Source organism: Helicoverpa zea, chromosome 2 (assembly GCF_022581195.2).
Source record: "Helicoverpa zea isolate HzStark_Cry1AcR chromosome 2, ilHelZeax1.1, whole genome shotgun sequence".
NCBI classification, from domain to species: Eukaryota; Metazoa; Arthropoda; class Insecta; order Lepidoptera; family Noctuidae; genus Helicoverpa; species Helicoverpa zea.
The window spans coordinates 8,536,181-8,555,975 of record NC_061453.1 but is presented as its reverse complement, the minus strand read 5'-3'; the positions used below and the strand labels follow the sequence as shown (position 1 = coordinate 8,555,975).

General features: G+C 43.2%; 4 protein-coding genes across 5 annotated transcripts; 2 read left to right on the top strand and 2 right to left on the bottom strand.

Moving 5' to 3' along the window:
* Positions 1–733: 733 nt before the first annotated feature.
* LOC124642144 (gamma-tubulin complex component 3 homolog) lies at positions 734–19,736 on the top strand. Of its 2 annotated transcripts, none has more exons than XM_047180466.1 (18): positions 734–1,119; positions 1,458–1,624; positions 1,701–1,814; positions 1,890–2,040; positions 2,338–2,520; positions 4,036–4,118; positions 4,193–4,310; positions 4,666–4,797; positions 5,260–5,350; positions 5,938–6,095; positions 12,125–12,329; positions 12,685–12,824; positions 13,246–13,452; positions 13,560–13,777; positions 17,267–17,408; positions 17,743–17,857; positions 18,198–18,372; positions 18,997–19,736. In XM_047180466.1, the coding sequence occupies exons 1-18, from the start codon at positions 1,050–1,052 to the stop codon at positions 19,027–19,029; spliced, it is 2,502 nt and encodes an 833-aa protein (XP_047036422.1). In that variant the 5' UTR covers positions 734–1,049; the 3' UTR covers positions 19,030–19,736. The 2 variants fall into 2 exon arrangements, with proteins under 2 accessions (XP_047036422.1, XP_047036415.1); XM_047180459.1 differs by having other exon boundaries at positions 12,110–12,329.
* Positions 7,285–8,499, top strand: LOC124642176. The gene is made up of 3 exons (XM_047180490.1): positions 7,285–7,529; positions 7,619–7,817; positions 7,960–8,499. The coding sequence occupies exons 1-3, from the start codon at positions 7,497–7,499 to the stop codon at positions 8,307–8,309; spliced, it is 582 nt and encodes a 193-aa protein (XP_047036446.1). The 5' UTR covers positions 7,285–7,496; the 3' UTR covers positions 8,310–8,499.
* On the bottom strand, positions 8,905–10,539 carry LOC124642164 (putative nuclease HARBI1). The gene is made up of 3 exons (XM_047180480.1): positions 9,971–10,539; positions 9,529–9,816; positions 8,905–9,439 (listed from the first exon to the last, which is right to left on the bottom strand). The coding sequence occupies exons 1-3, from the start codon at positions 10,256–10,258 to the stop codon at positions 8,939–8,941; spliced, it is 1,077 nt and encodes a 358-aa protein (XP_047036436.1). The 5' UTR covers positions 10,259–10,539; the 3' UTR covers positions 8,905–8,938.
* Positions 14,454–17,271, bottom strand: LOC124642156. Its single transcript, XM_047180471.1, has 2 exons — positions 16,066–17,271; positions 14,454–15,933 (listed from the first exon to the last, which is right to left on the bottom strand). The coding sequence occupies exons 1-2, from the start codon at positions 16,838–16,840 to the stop codon at positions 14,477–14,479; spliced, it is 2,232 nt and encodes a 743-aa protein (XP_047036427.1). The 5' UTR covers positions 16,841–17,271; the 3' UTR covers positions 14,454–14,476.
* Positions 19,737–19,795: the final 59 nt, after the last annotated feature.

The window sequence follows — 19,795 nt, the reverse complement described above, 5'->3', positions numbered from 1 at the left end:
GATGTGGATTTCAAAGAATGTTACGGGTGACCGACGTGACCGTGAATCGCAGCATAGCTCGTCTCCGCTCCGCCTCAATGGAATCGCAGCCTAAGGTGTGTTCCCAAATGTAGCTTAGTAAACTGGTCCTCATGACCCACTCCATACTGTAAGTCTCGTTCTAAAGTGGCCAGTGCTTTGATTTCATTGGTATTGAGGATACGCTGCACTGATCCGGGTCTCATCATCAGTACAATATGCAGCCTTGGATTCATGTACGACGTCGAGAGCATGAGGTACTGAGTAATATTTCGGAGCACACATCTACTTTTTACCAATATATTTACATTAATTGAAAATAAAATAAAATAAACTTATATATATATATACAATTTAAAACTAATACAGTGCATCAAAAAATTGCATCGCTCATTTGTGAATAAATAAATGCAATATAATAAATGTGAATGTTGTTATGTTAATAAAAACTGTATACCTTTTTACCATAGATAAAATAACGATAAACTGGAGTTGAGCTGAATGACGTTATGACTGATTTAGTAACGATGTTTAGTAAGTATTCAACCCAAGATGCACATTACCCATCCGATTTAATCATTTTAGTATTACTGTATAGCGGCGGTGTAATATTGTGAAGATAGCTAAAGCAATGCCATCACAAATAATCCTGTTTCAAACATCAGCAATGAGCATTGGGTATCCTCTTATCGTGTGCACCTCCTCTCTAGTAGATGTCATACAATTGTCAAACAAAAATGACAAACACAGTTTTCGGTTGATTTGATCGTTTTTAATTATTTAGTTAGTACTATAAGTAAATTCTTCATATTCTTGGTTCTTACGATAACTTTTAACAAGAATGAATTAGATCTTTTATGCTATTCGATCTTTGTCGAATCCGCGAGAAAACACAAAAGTGCATGTTTTCTTATGATATGAAATTAGCTTTGTAAATATTGTGATGGTTTTAATATTGTACCATAGCAAATAATAATTATTCCGAACCAAAATAATCTTTATATTGTAGATGAAGATATTTTTTTGTCAAAATGGACTTGTCTTCAAATAATCTCTCTGGACTACTTCAAAAATTGTGTGCAGGATTGTCATTAGATCCAGGTAAATTCTATTTTCAAAACAACTACAAATTGTTTTTGATAAATTTGCTTATGAATGTCATAAGAAATAAGATTTTAATAACAGTTTGTGCATTTATGAATGTTTTAAAAAACATTTTATATGATTTTTATGAATAACTTCCATGATTACTTTAAATCTTTATTTCCAAGTTTGAGAAAAGGTAAATGTTGTTCATTAGTCTAATTGAACGCTAAGAAGGCTATCACTGCAAAAGTGTTGTTAGTTGGAGGCTTGTCACTAATGTGAAGATGTGAAGTAGGTTAACAGCACATCAATTAGACATAGACCATAGTTATGTACAGATGTTATGTATACAGATGGTGCATATGAGTTGGCGGTTTCATACTTATCATCAACTGGCGAGAAGACCCGGACTGTTCAGGATGAAAGGCTGCTGTGTCAGAAGATCCAATCAAAATTGTCTAGTGTGTCTTCTAGAGACGCAGACAAATTCAATGAATGCTATTCCAAACTGAAAGGTTCAGTGAGTACGATTCAATTATGTATAACATACCTTTTCAAATGTTATATTGCAAAGTTACAATTTTCTCATGTTGCAGTTTATACTGAAGCAGCGTGTGTCAGTCCTGGCTCTACTACTGGCTCTGTCAGAATCACCTCAACAGTCAGAGTCTACTCAACAGCTATTCCCAATTCCTCACCTTGCTGCCACTGTGAGTTACAATCTTGTTTCTTTAAATGACAATTAAAATGTTGACTGAGGTCTACATCAAATTGTTCCATTTCAGAAATCTGCCACTGGCATATGTGCAACTTCAAGCACAAGTAAAAGTACAATTGGTTCAATGAGCTGGGGCAGCCATGCCAATAAACAGCAGGGCTCCAATCAGAGCCTCCCATCCAATAACAGTAACTTAGCTGTAGCACTGCAGTCTGCTGGTAAATATATTTTACATTATTTAAAAACTCATCAAATATAAATTTTGCTTTCTAAAAGAAAAAAATATATGAAATTCTGACACCGGTTCATATTCTGTGAATACACAGTATTGGCCAAAGTAGTGAAGTGCATAGATCCAAGTCTGTATTGCTAGTCTTGTAGGTGATGAAAGGATATGCACATACATTGTTTGGCATATCATTGAAATTCACACAACTCTATTCTCAAGGTGTTATGAATGTATGAAACCTCACCTATTTATATTAGTCAATTAATAACAATATTGTTTAAATTAGATCGAACAACCGAACGTACTTGTGTGCGCGAAGCAGTGCTTGCCGCTACGGGTGTGAAGTCACGCGGAGTCGGCGTCGCACCGCGCCCGCAGCAAGCGTTACACGCGCGCATCGCACATCTCGGCTTCTTGCACGATCGACTCAAGGAGTTCATCGATCCAGCCTCTGGACTTATGCCTCAAGGTATGTCCTAATCATCTAGACCAGCGGTTCCCGAATTCTTTTGGCTTCGGAACCCTTTTCGTTTCACCATTTTTCGGCGGAACCTTAGCTTAAGTAAGAAGTAAACTAAAGACATAAAAACACTTAGGTACGGCTCGTGGCGCGTGGTAGTGCACCAAATGGTTATATGGTTAGAGACATATTCATTATACTCAAGCGTAGCATGGCTATCTGCCACACAGGCCAGAAAACAATTTAACCGCCCTTGAATTTGTGTATTATGTGAATAGTTTTCAGTTTGAAGACTGACAAAGTAAACGCAAAAAGAATTAGATTGGGTTTGTACAGGTGCGAGGCGAGCGAGCGCGATTTTTTTTAACTAAAAGAAGAAGTTCCAAGCACCCGCTAGCATTGAAAGACATTCAATGGTAGCCGGTATTGCGAGCGAAGCGAGCGCGATTTTTTTTTTAGTTTAAGTACCTACACAAAATAAATAAAACCACTGTAAATTAATAAGGTCTCAAAAAGTACAATATCCACACAAAAAAGCAAATGCAAATGAATAAGCAGCTAGCGAAGAAAGCGCTATTGCTTTTTCTGAACCAGAGGAATAAAAAATAAACGTCAAAGAAATCTCGACGGTAGAGCGCGAAATTTTTTTGGTGTTGGATACTTGAGCAATTATAGTTCGGCCATTCAGAGAATGCGTTCCTGACACGTCGCGATTGAACTGACGACGTAACTACATTCATTGATTATTGATATAATAATGTTGTTTTAATGCTCCTCAATTGTTAAAACGGTAAACAACCAGCAAAAATATTTTTATCGTAACTGCAACGCCATTGCAAAGTTACGTCGTCAGTTCAATCGCGACGTGTCAGGAACGCATTCTCTGAATGGCCGAACTTTAAACGAACATAAAACCATCATACGTAACATGGAGTCGCGAGCGAAGCGAGCGCGAAATTTTCGGATTCGCGGAGGTGCAAAATTTGGAAATAATGTCACACTTTGATTAATGGTAAAAATAGCCACTGGAAATACTCGTATGCTGTGTCATTTCACGTCCTGTCAAATGTATCAAAACGTATAATCCTGGCGATGAAATAAGCCTAAAAAATGCGGTGATTTTTGTCCGACTCGCTACCTATTTGCAGATTGCCGAAGACCTGGAGGTATTAAGTTAATCTACAATTTGTAAAAAACGGAATTAAATTATCTGCTGCCGTGGCCTTCCCCCGCCACTTGTCGCGAAAGTACGAGACTTATCCCGAGTGGTACCCACCTACCTGGTGCCTGAATGGAATTTTAGAATGCAATATTTAAAACAATTTAATTGAGAATGTATAATAATTTAATATTGTCAAAAGTGAAACGATTTACCATATGGAAATCTTGAATTTTCCACGGAACCCCTGAGGGCCTGTCACGGAACCTCAGGGTTCCGCGGAACCCCATTTGGGAATCGCTGATCTAGACTGCAATTTATTACAATTGAGAAAAAAGTTTTTAATGTTTTTAATTATACTTTAGGGCTGATGGGAGAGGGCCTTGTAGCGTCGATAAGAGATGAACTCACTGAATACTATCGCAGCGTGGCTCTTCTACAGTCCCAGGTATGTATCACACTATTCACACTGTTCAATTTAGATTATGATAATTTGAGATTTACAATGATTTGTGTCATTAGGCTTGTGAAGGTGACGGCGGTGGCGGCACTCTGCGCAGAGTGTGCGTGTGGGCACAGGAGCCTTTACATCGACTCACTTGGCTGGCCAATATCGCGCATGCTGCCCATCACAAGAAAGGTATCAGCAATGCCAGCTTTCAAACTCTGTTACTATGTAAAGTGTTCTAATATTATACATAGAAGAAGCTTTCTTTGTTTGACAGAGCAAATCAAATCGATCCATTATTTATAAATTACTAGCTGATACCGCAAACTTTGTATCGTTTTAACCTTCCCTGGACCTCCACAACCATTTAAAAACCAATAAGAGCCAAATCGGCCCAGCCATTCTCGAGTTTTTGCCAGATTAACTAACAGCAATTCATTTTTATATATAAGAAGATAAACTTATCCAAGTGCGCGAGGCTGTTCCCCAAGAGACGAAACAGCGAGCAAGAGCTTGTTTATCAATAAATAGAGTAATGTTTGGTTAGGTGGGGAGCTAGCGTCGTGCGTGCACCGCTTCGTGCGGCACGGCGACGAGCGCGTGGCCATGCTGGCGCGGCGCCTGCTCACCGCGCTCACCTACCCGCTGCTGCTCATGCTCACGCGCTGGCTCATACACGGTCAGTATATAGCTACTATGTACTCAAATCGCACCTCCAGTGCGACACTGTCCCTTATCCAAAAATGTAGTCTTCCAGAGTAGCTATTAAAATTTTGACAACATACAACAGTGAAGAAAGAATGTATAGATGAGATGAACTACATATAATGACAAATTTTGCGTACTACAAAAGTAATGTTATTGCACCAAGTAAAGAGGTTCTCTAGGATATTTTTTTGAAATTTAACTCATTTTTTCCATATTTAACGCAAAAGTGACAGTGTCGCACGGGGCTGCGATTTTGACGGTAAACCAAGCTAACGTAACATGGTGGTCCCGCTGTGGGTGCAGTGTGATGGTGTCAGACTTTCTGACTAAAACCCACTATGTTCTTAAGTCGTTTATGTGTACCAGGGCAACTGGTTCTCTTTCGAATAATCCACAGCCCACATACTGGTGATGACATTTACTTTTGTTTCAGGAGAGATTGACGATCGATTCAATGAATTCTTTATTGAGAGCAGAAGTGGAGTCCCAATCGATAGGATGTGGCATGACAAGTACAGAGTTAGGTATGTACCAATTCACAATTTCAATATTAAGTGTCTTGCATCAAGCACATGCGTGTATGAGTGATATTGTCACGAACGTAGCTTCGCAGCTGTTTACAATATAGTTTATATAAGTAATATAGTTTAAGGCGATTATCACACTGCCCCGCATGATGCAGCGTAGTGCGTGGATGCGTTTTTTTTCCGTTGTATGGAAATATCTCCGTTTGTATGGAAAACACGCATAGTCCAATACACTGAAAATGCATCCACGCGCGTTCATGCGGATCACGCACATACATGCGGAGAAACACGCACCCCCGCGCGTAGGTGCGGGGCGAGACGCAAGGTATGGCACACTGAATCCCGCAATGCCGCGCGTGATTTTGAATGGGCGTGACGTGTATATTTGAAAATGGAACTCGCTGTGCGTGAATTTACAAAACGCACCTACGCGCGTGAGTGCGTGAAAAACCCGCACGATGATGCAGATCTGCACTCCCGCAGGAACGCGCGTAGGTGCGTCGACACGCAAGATGCAGCGTGATGCGGGGCAGTGTGAAGATCACCTAATTGTGCTAATACTGTTAATATTGTGGTGAGTGCAGAGAGTGGATGGTGCCGTCGTTCATGTCGCGGGAACAGGCGGCGCAGATCCTGGCGACGGGCAAGAGCGTGGTGTTCATGCGCGAGGCCTGCCAGGACGAGCCCGCCGGGCCCAGCGACCACGCGCAGCATCTGCAGGCGCTGCTCAAGCCGCATACAGGTCAGACATCAGTAGTACTATAGGCATATCAACCTTATTTGTGGGTATGGGATTTAATTTTCAATAAATAAACAGTGACTAAGATATACAAGGTGTTGATTTGCATTTGTGCCATACTTCAGGAGGAGGAGATAAAATACGTAAATAATCGATTGGAATTACAGTAGACAGGAAATAGCTAATACGCACGGCTTTTTTGTCATTGTAATGTCGTAGTATTTTAGAAGTAATCCAATTTTATGAATGAAATTTATGAATAATCGTTGCGTATGCTTTGTGTTTGCGTTTGTGTGAGGGCGCAGCACGGTTTTAAGGCCAAGTTTAAATACGGCTAGATGACATTGAAGGAATTCCGAAAAAAAAAAATTACGTACCAATTTTTTTATTGAATTGGGAAGAGAATCATTAGCATAATTACATCCTTGAATATGGCACGGATGCAAATCAACAGCTTGTATAAGTATTTCTAGTTTTTCTAGCTTTGATTTTCAATAATACATCAGTTATTTTTCGTGGTTTCTTGGTTGCTTGCTCATCCATCTGATACGGTAGAACAGTGGCGTAGCGTGGGTATCTGCCGCCCGGGGCAGTTGTCGATTTTGCCGCCTCTTCCCGTGTATTTTTTTTAACAAGTGTTACTGGCCGTTTGTCATTTTTAACCGACTTTAAAAAAAAGGTTTTTTTTTTGTATCGACGTTAAAAATCATCAAATGACCCTTCCCGCTGTGGGTTAGCAGCGGTGAGGGAGTGTCAGACTCTTAGGTCCGTATTACAGAAGGCTACTCAAGTCCAGTTTGATCATGAATCACCTGATCATAGTTTAAATATAGAATCTGTACTTGAGGGTTGTTCTTATTTCAGAACAATACTTAAACTGCACTCAGCTGAATCGAGATTCAAATCGCGCCTCAAGCAGAGAATATGGCTTGTCTATGCATCAGCCTGTTTTCGTTTACATTATATTTTTTACGTCAACTCTGTTTCAACTTACGCAAAATAAGACTTTAGTTTAACATCTAATTAATAATAAAATCATGATTTAGAGAAAACATAGGGTTTTCAATTGTAGGTTTTATTTAAAAATGCTATATTTACGCCTTGAAAATGTGTTGAAGGAAATAGCAATCAGCTGTAATATCTAAAATTACAAATACAAGCGTGTTCGTAGAACGGAATGTTTCCCGAGTGTATCGTATCTGTGGTGGTGGAGATCGACAGACACTTGCTTGACACTTCTGTTACAATTTTATCAAAATGACTTCAAGAAAGAAGAATTTTAGTTTAATTGAAAGAAATTTACTTATAGAAATATTAAAAAAATTTAAAGATGTAGTGGAGAGCAAAAAAACTGATAATATAAGCACAGCAAAGAAGAAGGCTGCTTAGGCGCGTATTGCGGAGATGTTTAATGCGTCGACTATTATAAATGAGTCGGTAAGTATTTGTATATTTATTTATATTTGCCATTGTTTTCTTCTATCCTATATTGATTATTTGAAATTTACATTATTTGAATGTTACAGGCATCAGGGGAACAATTAAGGCGCCTTTGGCAAAATTTGAAGACCCGTCAAAGAGATGCCCTCACAAGAGAGCGCCAACATAGAATGGCCACTGGCGGCGGTAGTTCCTGCCCTGATGCTGACATCAACCCTGACATAGCCGAGATATCTCCTGCTCTCTTCGTAGAAATACAAGATACTTTAGACTCGGACCATATCGGTAGGTGACCAGTGCCAATGTCTTTCTTGCTATGTCCTTACTGCATGTATCATGAGTTACTAGCTCATTCATTATTTATTAATATTTACATCAATCAAAATGAGACTAGAATATAAGTAAAAGATTTTTGTTTTAATTTCAGACTTGCAAACTGTTCAGCATGTGGACAGTTTAATAGAAAGTACCTTATCCCATGCTGTTGATTCTCCAACAGGGGAATCACAAAATCTGGAAAATCTGACCACACAACCAAACACCATCCCACATAGCAGCATTCAATCTGTAGAATCAGAACTATCCACAAACGAAAAAAAACTTCGTGTGCAAATTTTAAAAGCAGAACATTTAAACAGGGAAAAGAGAGCAGCCGAACTTCACGAGTTACAAGTTAAATTCATCCAGGAAAAACATAAATTAGAAATAGACATTTTAAAACAGCAATTAAGGGAAGCAGAAGCTAAAGCCGAGTTAGCAAAACAAAATCATCGCTAATAATAAATAATATGTATTTCTATGGAAGAGAGATGTCTGCAGACGAGCCTAGAGCAACTTTTATTTCTTGTGTTTATTTTATTGTTGATTATAATTGTTATTATCTCAGTAGTTTTATAGAGCAACTTTTATTTTTTGTGTTTATTTTATTGTTGATTATAATTGTTATTATCTCAGTAGTTTTATAGAGCAACTTTTATTTTTTGTGTTTATTTTATTGTTGATTATAATTGTTATTATCTCAGTAGTTTTATAGAGCAACTTTTATTTTTTGTGTTTATTTTATTGTTGATTATAATTGTTATTATCTCAGTAGTTTTATAGAACAACTTTTATTTTTTGTGTTTATTTTATTGTTGATTATAATTGTTATTATCTCAGTAGTTTTATAGAGCAACTTTTATTTCTTGTGTTTATTTTATTGTTGATTATAATTGTTATTATCTCACTAGTTTTATAGTAAAGTGTAATTTTGTTATTAGTGCCTCTTTATTGTTAGTTGTAAGTTTTGTTATTTTAGATAATTGTTGCTTAGCATATAAGATGTTTTGTGAAATAAGATAAATAATTAATAAAAAAAGATGATTATTTTTACAGTCTTTTATTGAAAGAAAAACAAGTGTATTTAATCAGACATAATTATTTATAATTGTGTTTCTGAATGCGAAACCATCAGTAGTCCCTGGACTGTCCGATTCATTGTTTGTCTCTTCCTCAATGCCCTCATTCTCTTCTTCATATGAAGGCATCATGTCATTTGTCACCAATGAAATGTTAAACAGTACAGCACATGCAACAATAATGTTGGAAACTGTGATGAGTTTGTTGCCCAACCCTCTACTTAGGCATGGAAATCTCCGTTTCCATCTCCCAAATGTTCTCTCCACCACATTTCTTGTTTTAATGTGGACTTTGTTGTATGTTTGTTCTGCATGGGTTGTCGGTGTGCCTACTGGTGTCAAAAGAAATCTTAAGCATGGGTAGCCACTGTCTCCAATGAGATAGCCAGTGTGTTGTTGCTGCATGTATTTGGTGCGCAACAAACACATTTGGAAAATTCTGCTATCGTGTGTACTGCCAGCCCATCGTGCCACAATGTCCATAAAATTTCCAAATGGTCCAACAACTGCCTGAAATTAAAATAAGACAGTAAATTAATGTTTTTGGGGTACATACCAATTTTAAAGGAAAATAGTAATTCAAATATTATTTTGCTGACCTGGACATTTATAGAAAAGTAAGACTTTCTGTTTCTGAAGGCTTCGTGGTGTTCCACACCTGGAGTATTCACAATTTTAACGTGTGTGCAATCGATTGCACCATCCACATTTCTTAGGCCTGGGTATTCTTGATACCGGCCCAGCTGCGCAAACTGCGCTCTGTGTGACACCATGTCTTGTGGATATTTAATATATTGTCTTTGTCGTAGAGCAATCAATCTCGACACATTTGCAACAATATTTGAAGCGGCTGGTTGAGATACGCATAACAAATCTCCACAAACTATCTGCAAAGATAAGAAAATATTTTGCATGAGTAAACCTACCTACTATGATTAAGCTTGCTGAATAAATAATATATTTTTAATTTATAATAAATTTATTTTTTAGGTATAATGTATTTTTTCTTATTTTAATGTGAGTGAGTAGACAAAAACTTACTTGAAAGGACGCTGTGGCATAAAACCGCAAACACACAAGAATTTGTAACTCCGGGGCTATGGGATGACCACGGTTGCACAACTTTCTCAGATCTTGGTCAATTAAGGGTAGAATTACCGATTTTACCACATCTTGTGAAAACCTATACCTTTTCTTGAAGTTCTCACAATGATATGGGTCCTGTACATCTCTGAGGTATCTGAGCGGAACGCTGAAGTTCAACCTTCTGTTTGAATCGTCGACAGGAAATAGATTATCATAATAATCTATTTCTTCAAAAATATCCATTTTTGTTAGTATTTTAATATTAAATTCCACAACAAATTGTTTGCAAAACTGACAACTGACAAGCAAAGCAAATCTCTACTCAAGCGCGGTGTCGAGCACGCTTGCGTGATTATAGTTCAAATCTCTACTTAAACTGTAATCTACAACTGAGTAACGATCTACACTCGGCTGAACTATGATCACCGAATCTATGCTTGAGCAGCGTTCTAAAATAAAATCTCAACTCAAATCTAGTTTTAAACAGAGATCAGGACTTGAGTAGCCTTCTGTAATACGGACCTTACTGACTAAAAACCGTCGTGTTCCGTCGAAGGCCTTTTATGTTCCAGAGCCGCGGTAACTTTCGAACAACCCGCAGAAGGGGGAGGTTCCCAAGTAGACTATTCTTTTATATCTTTGTTACTTGATTTCTTGAAGGTTTTAGAATTCTTTTAGGTACGCAGGCTAGCGAAGTAGGTACCTATAAGTATATATGAAATTGAAATAATTTAAAAAGCGGGGCTACTTTAAACTGTTTAACAAATTAATTTAATTTACGGGACTAGCACTTAAACTAGTTTCCATGGAACTATACCTAAGCGTGAAATTTGGCTTGTATCTAGGTAGGTATTGCTTAGGTAAGTAGGTAATTAAACCAGTGGTTCTTAACGTTTTAGTCATGAGGGATCACTTTAACTAAAGTTTGTCTAGGCGGGGACCACCGCATCGGTTTACCTAAATAAGCACTCTGCTAAACGCATGTCGGCAGTTGTGTAGGTAAGCAAATGCAAAGATAGACAAACTTGCCTATGTAGTTTCCTAATGCGCGAGCGAAGCGAGCGCGAAATTTTTATCGTACTTAAACCAAATATTACGTAAAATTTAGCCCAAACGTACTTAACTTTTTGTTTGTTAACAGATGAAAAAATAAGGGCATATCGTTTTTGAATACGCGAGCGAAGCGAGCGCAAATTTTTTATCGGACTTAAAACAAAAATTACGTAAAATTTTGCCCAAACGTACTTAACGTTTTGTTTGTTGACAAATGCAAAAATAAGAGCCATAATATAGTTTCTGAATATGCGAGCGAAGTGAGCGCGAAATTTTTATCGGACTTAAACCAAATATTACGTAAAATTTAGCCCAAACGTACTTACCTTTTTGTTTGTTGACAAATGCAAAATTAAGCGCATACAGTTTCTGAATACGCGAGCGAAGCGAGCGCGAAATTTTAATTATTTTTTATTTAAGACTCAAAACCAAAATTACGTAAAATGTAGTGTCACGTGAGTTTTAAGTACCAAATTTTGACAATATTAATTTCAAGTTTAAAAAGTTTCAAAACTTTCTTGTTTAATGTTTTGTTATTGTTAGACAGTTTTATGTAGCGGCGCAGATACTAGTTGCGAATAGTTTTTTTTTAATTGGGTAAATTTTGCCGCCCCCTTAAAGCTGCCACCCGGGGAATTTGCCCCCCATGCCCCCCCCACGCTACGGCACTGCGGTAGAAAATTTTCATACAGTACATAGAAGGACATAGGGAGTACATAGAAGTACATGAGGAAGTGCTGGGGTATATAATGCTAGTAAATGGGGAAAGTATATAGGTAGAGTATACTTACAAGTTAGTTTGTTGGAGTACATATGGGTAGCCTATAAACGAGTTCTTATTGGGAGTACCTGCATAAGTGACTACCTATTACGAAATGGAGATTATAGGGGAAATAACATTGTATTACGCGCCAAACCTATGACTAATATTGTATTACAACTATGCATAGTTTTGCTTTTTCTCGATTTTGAGATATCATAAACAGCGTGAGGAGCTCTGTCTTTGAGCTGATGAACTCTGGCCGCGTGACGTAAATCCAGAGTGCATATTACCAGGGTCGGAGCGTGGTGCCGAGGGCGGCGCGTGGTGGGAGGCGGCGGGGCTGCGCGAGGGCGTGGCGGCGGCGCACGCGGCGGCGTCGGCGCGGCTGCTGGCGGCGCTCACGCAGCACCACCACCTGCTCGACCACCTGGCCGCGCACCGCCGCTACCTGCTGCTCGCGCAGGGTGACTTCGTGCACCATCTTATGACGCTGCTGCAGTATGTAGCCTTCTTTGTGAAATTATATCGACGTTTCTAGTGGTTTTCGTTATTTATTTTAACAATGTAACTTTTTATTCTCATATGTTTTTTTACATGATCTTCGCGTTCTGTTATTGTATGTATCAATATATACAAACTCGAATGCCACACTATTTTTAAAAAGAGTAACCATGGAATTTCATGCCCGTTCTTCTCCATAGGAATATAGCTCCATAGCAACTTTTGGAATGGGCAACTAGAATCAAAATTATTGTTTTCCTTTTAAGATTGCTTCTACTTATATTTTTTAGAATATCATCATTTATTTGCCAAAACATGTATATCCAACACAATATCGTCACTGTTCCCACAGAGACGAGCTGAACAAGCCGGCGACGTCCCTTTACGTGCACAACCTGACGTGCACGCTGGAGGCGGCCGTGCGCGCCACCAACGCGCAGTTCGAGCCGCCGCACGTGCTCGCCAGGCTACACGTCAATCTCTATCCAAACTGTAAGTTAAATAAATAACAAATAATATTTTCACGGAACCAGAGTGTTGAATATTAAAAAAAAAGACAGATTACAACGAACTTATGTAGTTTTATGTAAATTAACAATAATTCAGTATGACCGAGAATAATTCAAAAATGGAATAACAATATTGTTTAATATTGTGAAAAAGAACTACAACAAAATCAGCACAATTAATGGGAAAAATCAAGATAAGCAAAATTAAGTCTTACAATATCGTCGCCAACCACCTTTCTACTCGACGACCAAGCACCAAAAGAGAGCACTCGCTTTTTATAGGAAGTGGTGGGGATTGAAACTACCCACACAAAGTTTGGCCTATAATATTTTTAAGCAGACTAATTAATTTTCATTTCATCGAGAAGACAATGAGATATGGGAATAATCTTGTTTACCTATAGGCGACGGTCGCGACGACTGCGGCTGGGATGTGTTCGCTCTGCAGTACCGCGTGGACGGACCCCTGGGCACTCTGTTCCCGGCCACGTGCGCCGCGCGCTACAGGGCGCTCTTCACGCAGCTGTGGCGCGTCAAGCGCATCGAGTACGGGTTACACGATGCCTGGCGCGAACATGCTATACTACAGAAGAGGCTCAAGCATATGCCAGGTATATAGTGTTATAGGTGCAGGAATTTGACATAAGTAATGGCCGCTGATTTTGAATGTCAGCTGAGAAACTGCTGAGGTGAAAGATGGATGTTGTGACGTCGTCAGAGGTGTGGAGCCTGATGCGGCGCGTGTCGTGCCTGCGACTGGAGGCGCTGCGGCTGATGGGAGCGCTGCAGGAGGCGGGCGGCGTCGGCGCCGAGCCCGCCTGGCAGGCGCTGCTGGCCGCCGCCGCCGACCGCGCCGACCTCGACACGCTGCTGCGCCTGCACCACCGCGCGCTCGACCGCCACTCCATACACGCCATGATACACTCCACCACGCAGGTACTGCCGCGCCACACCGCGCCGACCTCGACACCCACTCCATACGCGCCATGATACACTCCACCACGCAGGTACTGCCGCGCCACACCGCGCCGACCTCGACACCCACTCCATACACGCCATGATACACTCCACCACGCAGGTACTGCCGCGCCACACCGCGCCGACCTCGACACCCACTCCATACACGCCATGATACACTCCACCACGCAGGTACTGCCGCGCCACACCGCGCCGACCTCGACACCCACTCCATACACGCCATGATACACTCCACCACGCAGGTACTGCCGCGCCACACCGCGCCGACCTCGACACCCACTCCATACACGCCATGATACACTCCACCACGCAGGTACTGCCGCGCCACACCGCGCCGACCTCGACACCCACTCCATACACGCCATGATACACTCCACCACGCAGGTACTGCCGCGCCACACCGCGCCGACCTCGACACCCACTCCATACACGCCATGATACACTCCACCACGCAGGTACTGCCGCGCCACACCGCGCCGACCTCGACACCCACTCCATACACGCCATGATACACTCCACCACGCAGGTACTGCCGCGCCACACCGCGCCGACCTCGACACCCACTCCATACACGCCATGATACACTCCACCACGCAGGTACTGCCGCGCCACACCGCGCCGACCTCGACACCCACTCCATACACGCCATGATACACTTCACCACGCAGGTACTGCCGCGCCACACCGCGCCGACCTCGACACCCACTCCATACACGCCATGATACACTCCACCACGCAGGTACTGCCGCGCCACACCGCGCCGACCTCGACACCCACTCCATACGCGCCATGATACACTCCACCACGCAGGTACTGCCGCGCCACACCGCGCCGACCTCGACACCCACTCCATACGCGCCATGATACACTCCACCACGCAGGTACTGCCGCGCCACACCGCGCCGACCTCGACACCCACTCCATACACGCCATGATACACTCCACCACGCAGGTACTGCCGCGCCACACCGCGCCGACCTCGACACCCACTCCATACACGCCATGATACACTCCACCACGCAGGTACTGCCGCGCCACACCGCGCCGACCTCGACACCCACTCCATACACGCCATGATACACTCCACCACGCAGGTACTGCCGCGCCACACCGCGCCGACCTCGACACCCACTCCATACACGCCATGATACACTCCACCACGCAGGTACTGCCGCGCCACACCGCGCCGACCTCGACACCCACTCCATACACGCCATGATACACTCCACCACGCAGGTACTGCCGCGCCACACCGCGCCGACCTCGACACCCACTCCATACACGCCATGATACACTCCACCACGCAGGTACTGCCGCGCCACACCGCGCCGACCTCGACACCCACTCCATACACGCCATGATACACTCCACCACGCAGGTACTGCCGCGCCACACCGCGCCGACCTCGACACCCACTCCATACACGCCATGATACACTCCACCACGCAGGTACTGCCGCGCCACACCGCGCCGACCTCGACACCCACTCCATACACGCCATGATACACTCCACCACGCAGGTACTGCCGCGCCACACCGCGCCGACCTCGACACCCACTCCATACACGCCATGATACACTCCACCACGCAGGTACTGCCGCGCCACACCGCGCCGACCTCGACACCCACTACATACACGCCATGATACACTCCACCACGCAGGTACTGCCGCGCCACACCGCGCCGACCTCGACACCCACTCCATACACGCCATGATACACTGCACCACGCAGGTACTGCCGCGCCACACCGCGCCGACCTCGACACCCACTCCATACACGCCATGATACACTCCACCACGCAGGTACTGCCGCGCCACACCGCGCCGACCTCGACACCCACTCCATACACGCCATGATACACTCCACCACGCAGGTACTGCCGCGCCACACCGCGCCGACCTCGACACCCACTCCATACACGCCATGATACACTCCACCACGCAGATACTGCCGCGCCACACCGCGCCGACTTCGACACCCACTCCATACACGCCATGATACACTCCACCACGCAGGTACTGCCGCGCCACACCGCGCCGACCTCGACACCCACTCCATACACGCCATGATACACTCCACCACGCAGGTACTGCCGCGCCACACCGCGCCGACCTCGACACCCACTCCATACACGCCATGATACACTCCACCACGCAGGTACTGCCGCGTCACACCGCGCCGACCTCGACACCCACTCCATACACCCCATGATACACTCCACCACGCAGGTACTGCCGCGCCGACCTCGACACCCACTCCATACACGCCATGATACACTCCACCACGCAGGTACTGCCGCGCCACACCGCGCCGACCTCGACACCCACTCCATACACGCCATGATACACTCCACCACGCAGGTACTGCCGCGCCACACCGCGCCGACCTCGACACCCACTCCATACACGCCATGATACACTCCACCAGGCAGGTACTGCCGCGCCACACCGCGCCGACCTCGACACCCACTCCATACACGCCATGATACACTCCACCACGCAGGTACTGCCGCGCCACACCGCGCCGACCTCGACACCCACTCCATACACCCCATGATACACTCCACCACGCAGGTACTGCCGCGCCACACCGCGCCGACCTCGACACCCACTCCATACACCCCATGATACACTCCACCACGCAGGTACTGCCGCGCCGACCTCGACACCCACTCCATACACGCCATGATACACTCCACCACGCAGGTACTGCCGCGCCACACCGCGCCGACCTCGACACCCACTCCATACACCCCATGATACACTCCACCACGCAGGTACTGCCGCGCCACACCGCGCCGACCTCGACACCCACTCCATACACCCCATGATACACTCCACCACGCAGGTACTGCCGCGCCGACCTCGACACCCACTCCATACACGCCATGATACACTCCACCACGCAGGTACTGCCGCGCCACCGGCACCACACGGCGCAGACAGACCTCCACACTCGATCGCCATTTTCGAGCGAAAAATTTTGGCAAATCTCTACATATAGTGTACCTCCGCCACATTATTCTCAACCTGGGAAAAGTTATGTACTCTCTTATGCACTCTCTTATATACTTTCCATATGTACTCCTCTTACGGACTCCCCCTGTGTACACCTCTTATGTACTCTCTTATATATTTCCCTTATGTACCCTTTTATGAACTCTCTTTCTTATATACTCTCCTATGTATTCCTCTTATGTACTCCTGTTATGAACTCTCTTATGTGATCCCCTTATGAACTCTCTTAAATATTCCCCTTATGTACTCCCCTTATATACTCCTCGTATGTGCTCTCCTTTGTTCTCCTCTTATGTGCTCTCCTATGTTCACCTCTTGTGTACTCCCTTTATGTACTCTCTTATGTTACTGGGAAACTTCACAATTTTCCCAGGGGTCATAAATACCGTCACTAAACGCGACGCTACATTGGTTTCTCAATTTTATAGGAGCTTCAGTCGTACTTGGGCAACGTGTTGAACGAAACGCTGGCGTTGCGTAGCTTCGAGTCGACGCTGCACGCCGGCATCAACAGCGAGCTCGAGCGACGCGACAAAATAGAACAGATGAAGGCAGAAAGAGTGGCTCGCGGTAAGTCTATACAAATTCACGTAGTTTTCTAACTCTGCTGTTTTCTGGCGTTACCTTGAAATCTTTTGGATCGCGAGATGTCAATATCAACTTATTTTTTTTATTATAAATAGACCTGATTTCTTTTGAAACGTCAAACCTTGCACTCCTTGGTCCGCACAAGTCATAGTGAGAAGAACCGGCAGGAAACTCCGTAGACACTTCAAAAAAAGTGTTTAAAATATTTTTCCCACAGTACAAGTTGTCCCTGTCCCAAGTTATACAATGCAAGTGAAGCTAATATGATGTATAAATATGATGTATAAAATAATCTTTTTTTACCTTTGTCGTTCAGGAGAATACGCATTCACGGCAGCTGACGAGGCTCAAGACAAGGAGAAGCGGAAGATCTTCCACCAGTTCCTAGCGAGTCGGAGAGCCGACTTGAACGTTTGGGCTCGCACGTACAGGTACTGTACAACACTATTATACGGTCGAGGCACATTATCCACGCACGATTTGTTACTTTAACCCGTGCCGTTACTAAATTAGTTTCATGTTCATCTTTGACATAGTATTATTTTACCAAGTAGTATAAAGCTAACGAAGATTGTGGCTTTTGTTTATTACTGACCCCAATTTTGAGACACCCAAGTGGTCGAAAAAGAAATGCTTGTACAGTCAGCAGTCTGCATTCTCTATGTTTTTCTACAAGCTTATTCCAGAAAAATACATAAAAGTTTTGGCAAAATTTCGGAATGAAAATTTATCCTAAACAAATTGTAGAAATAACGCGGTTTCTTCTACCAGGGGTCACGTGACGACGTTGATACTGAAGCTGGCGTTGCACCCGGAGGTGTCGCTACAGACGCTGGCGTTCCGGCTGGACTACAGCGACTTCTACAAGCGCGGCGACGCCAAGCTGCACGAGCCGCTCACCTACCAGCACAAGCGCCTCAGCGAGATCGGACTCAACCTAGCTAAGGTACCTACCATTTACTAAGGAGTAAGGAAATTGAACGGAGATGCCAGAAGGAAGGTAGGTCAGGCGCAAACATAGGCACGGTGAGCGTATTTACGCGTGTCTGTCCATGATTTTTCGTTTTACAATAAATGGGCGGTTTCCAAAGAAGATGTAGACAGTAACTTTCCTAACACCCGGGTGTTGGCGACGCTACTTTCTTAGGATACTTTCGGTTATGGCACCTCCGCTCGTCATTTTGATCTCCATTCTTCTTATCAATTCAATATTTATAGTTATCTGGATATCACTTTGATAAGGTTACATAAGAATTATTTACTCAATGCAAATTCAGTCTTTCAAATTTGGCAAACATCCCGCTCAAGACGGCCGGATATGATTCAGTCGGTGTTCACAATACGTATACAATTGTGTCCGGACGTGATATCGCAATTTTTGAGTGATACCAATTATATCTTTGTGATAAGATAAAAGAACTATGTAAAGTGCATATAGACTGAAAAATCATTCGTGTAACCTCTAGTTGTACTAAAGATTTCAGATTAAATCATTTTAAAATGGAATTACATGATAGAACAATTTGTCACGTGACCTACTAATTTTTGAAATATTTTGTCTCTTTTACAGAGTAAACTAATAGAGCGTTCGAAGAAGAAATGACAAGTAATGTCCTCAGAGTGTTCCGCGCCTGACACGTTTTGTTCGCCGTGGCTCGGCCTCGTGTGCGTACGGACGCATTGAAATCTATTCAGTAGGGACCTTCTCGCTGTGAATTCGGAATAGCGGGTAACCCTTCACATATTTTACATAGTAGTTGAGAGTAATCGGTGTGGCCAGTGTGCGGAACTTTAATGTAAAACTGCAGATACTCGGTTCTGCATTGTCCTTGCCACATAGTAGGTATACTTTGAATCGTCCAACTGTTCCGAATTTTCGGCCTTAATGTACACAAAATTGTTTCATTTTTTTTTATCACAACCTGGTGCTGAATGTCAAATGTGAGAGTCCATCTGAAACTCCACTTCAGAATTAAATTGTCTCAATAATTAGTAAAGTACTGTATATGTCGTAATTCCTTTGATTATACAAGGCGGGAGTAATCTCATAATGTTTTCTCTGTATTGTCCATATTTAGTACGTGTTTTTGAATCGAATAAAGCATAATATATCGGTGTAAGTGTGTTTGGCGTGTTGTTGGCCAACAACAGCCATGTTGTCGTCAATCTAGCCTGTAAACTCCTAACATAACATTTTCACGTTTGTACAAGTTATGAAATTGTCACAAAATAATGTTAAATTGTGTAAAATTAACGCTCTCTATAAGTCAGTATGTGCCATGGTTGCCGCATTATACATATTTTTAACTATTTTTTTTATTTATTTCAACACCCATTTAAATAGAAACAGCGCTGCGGACAGTTGGTAT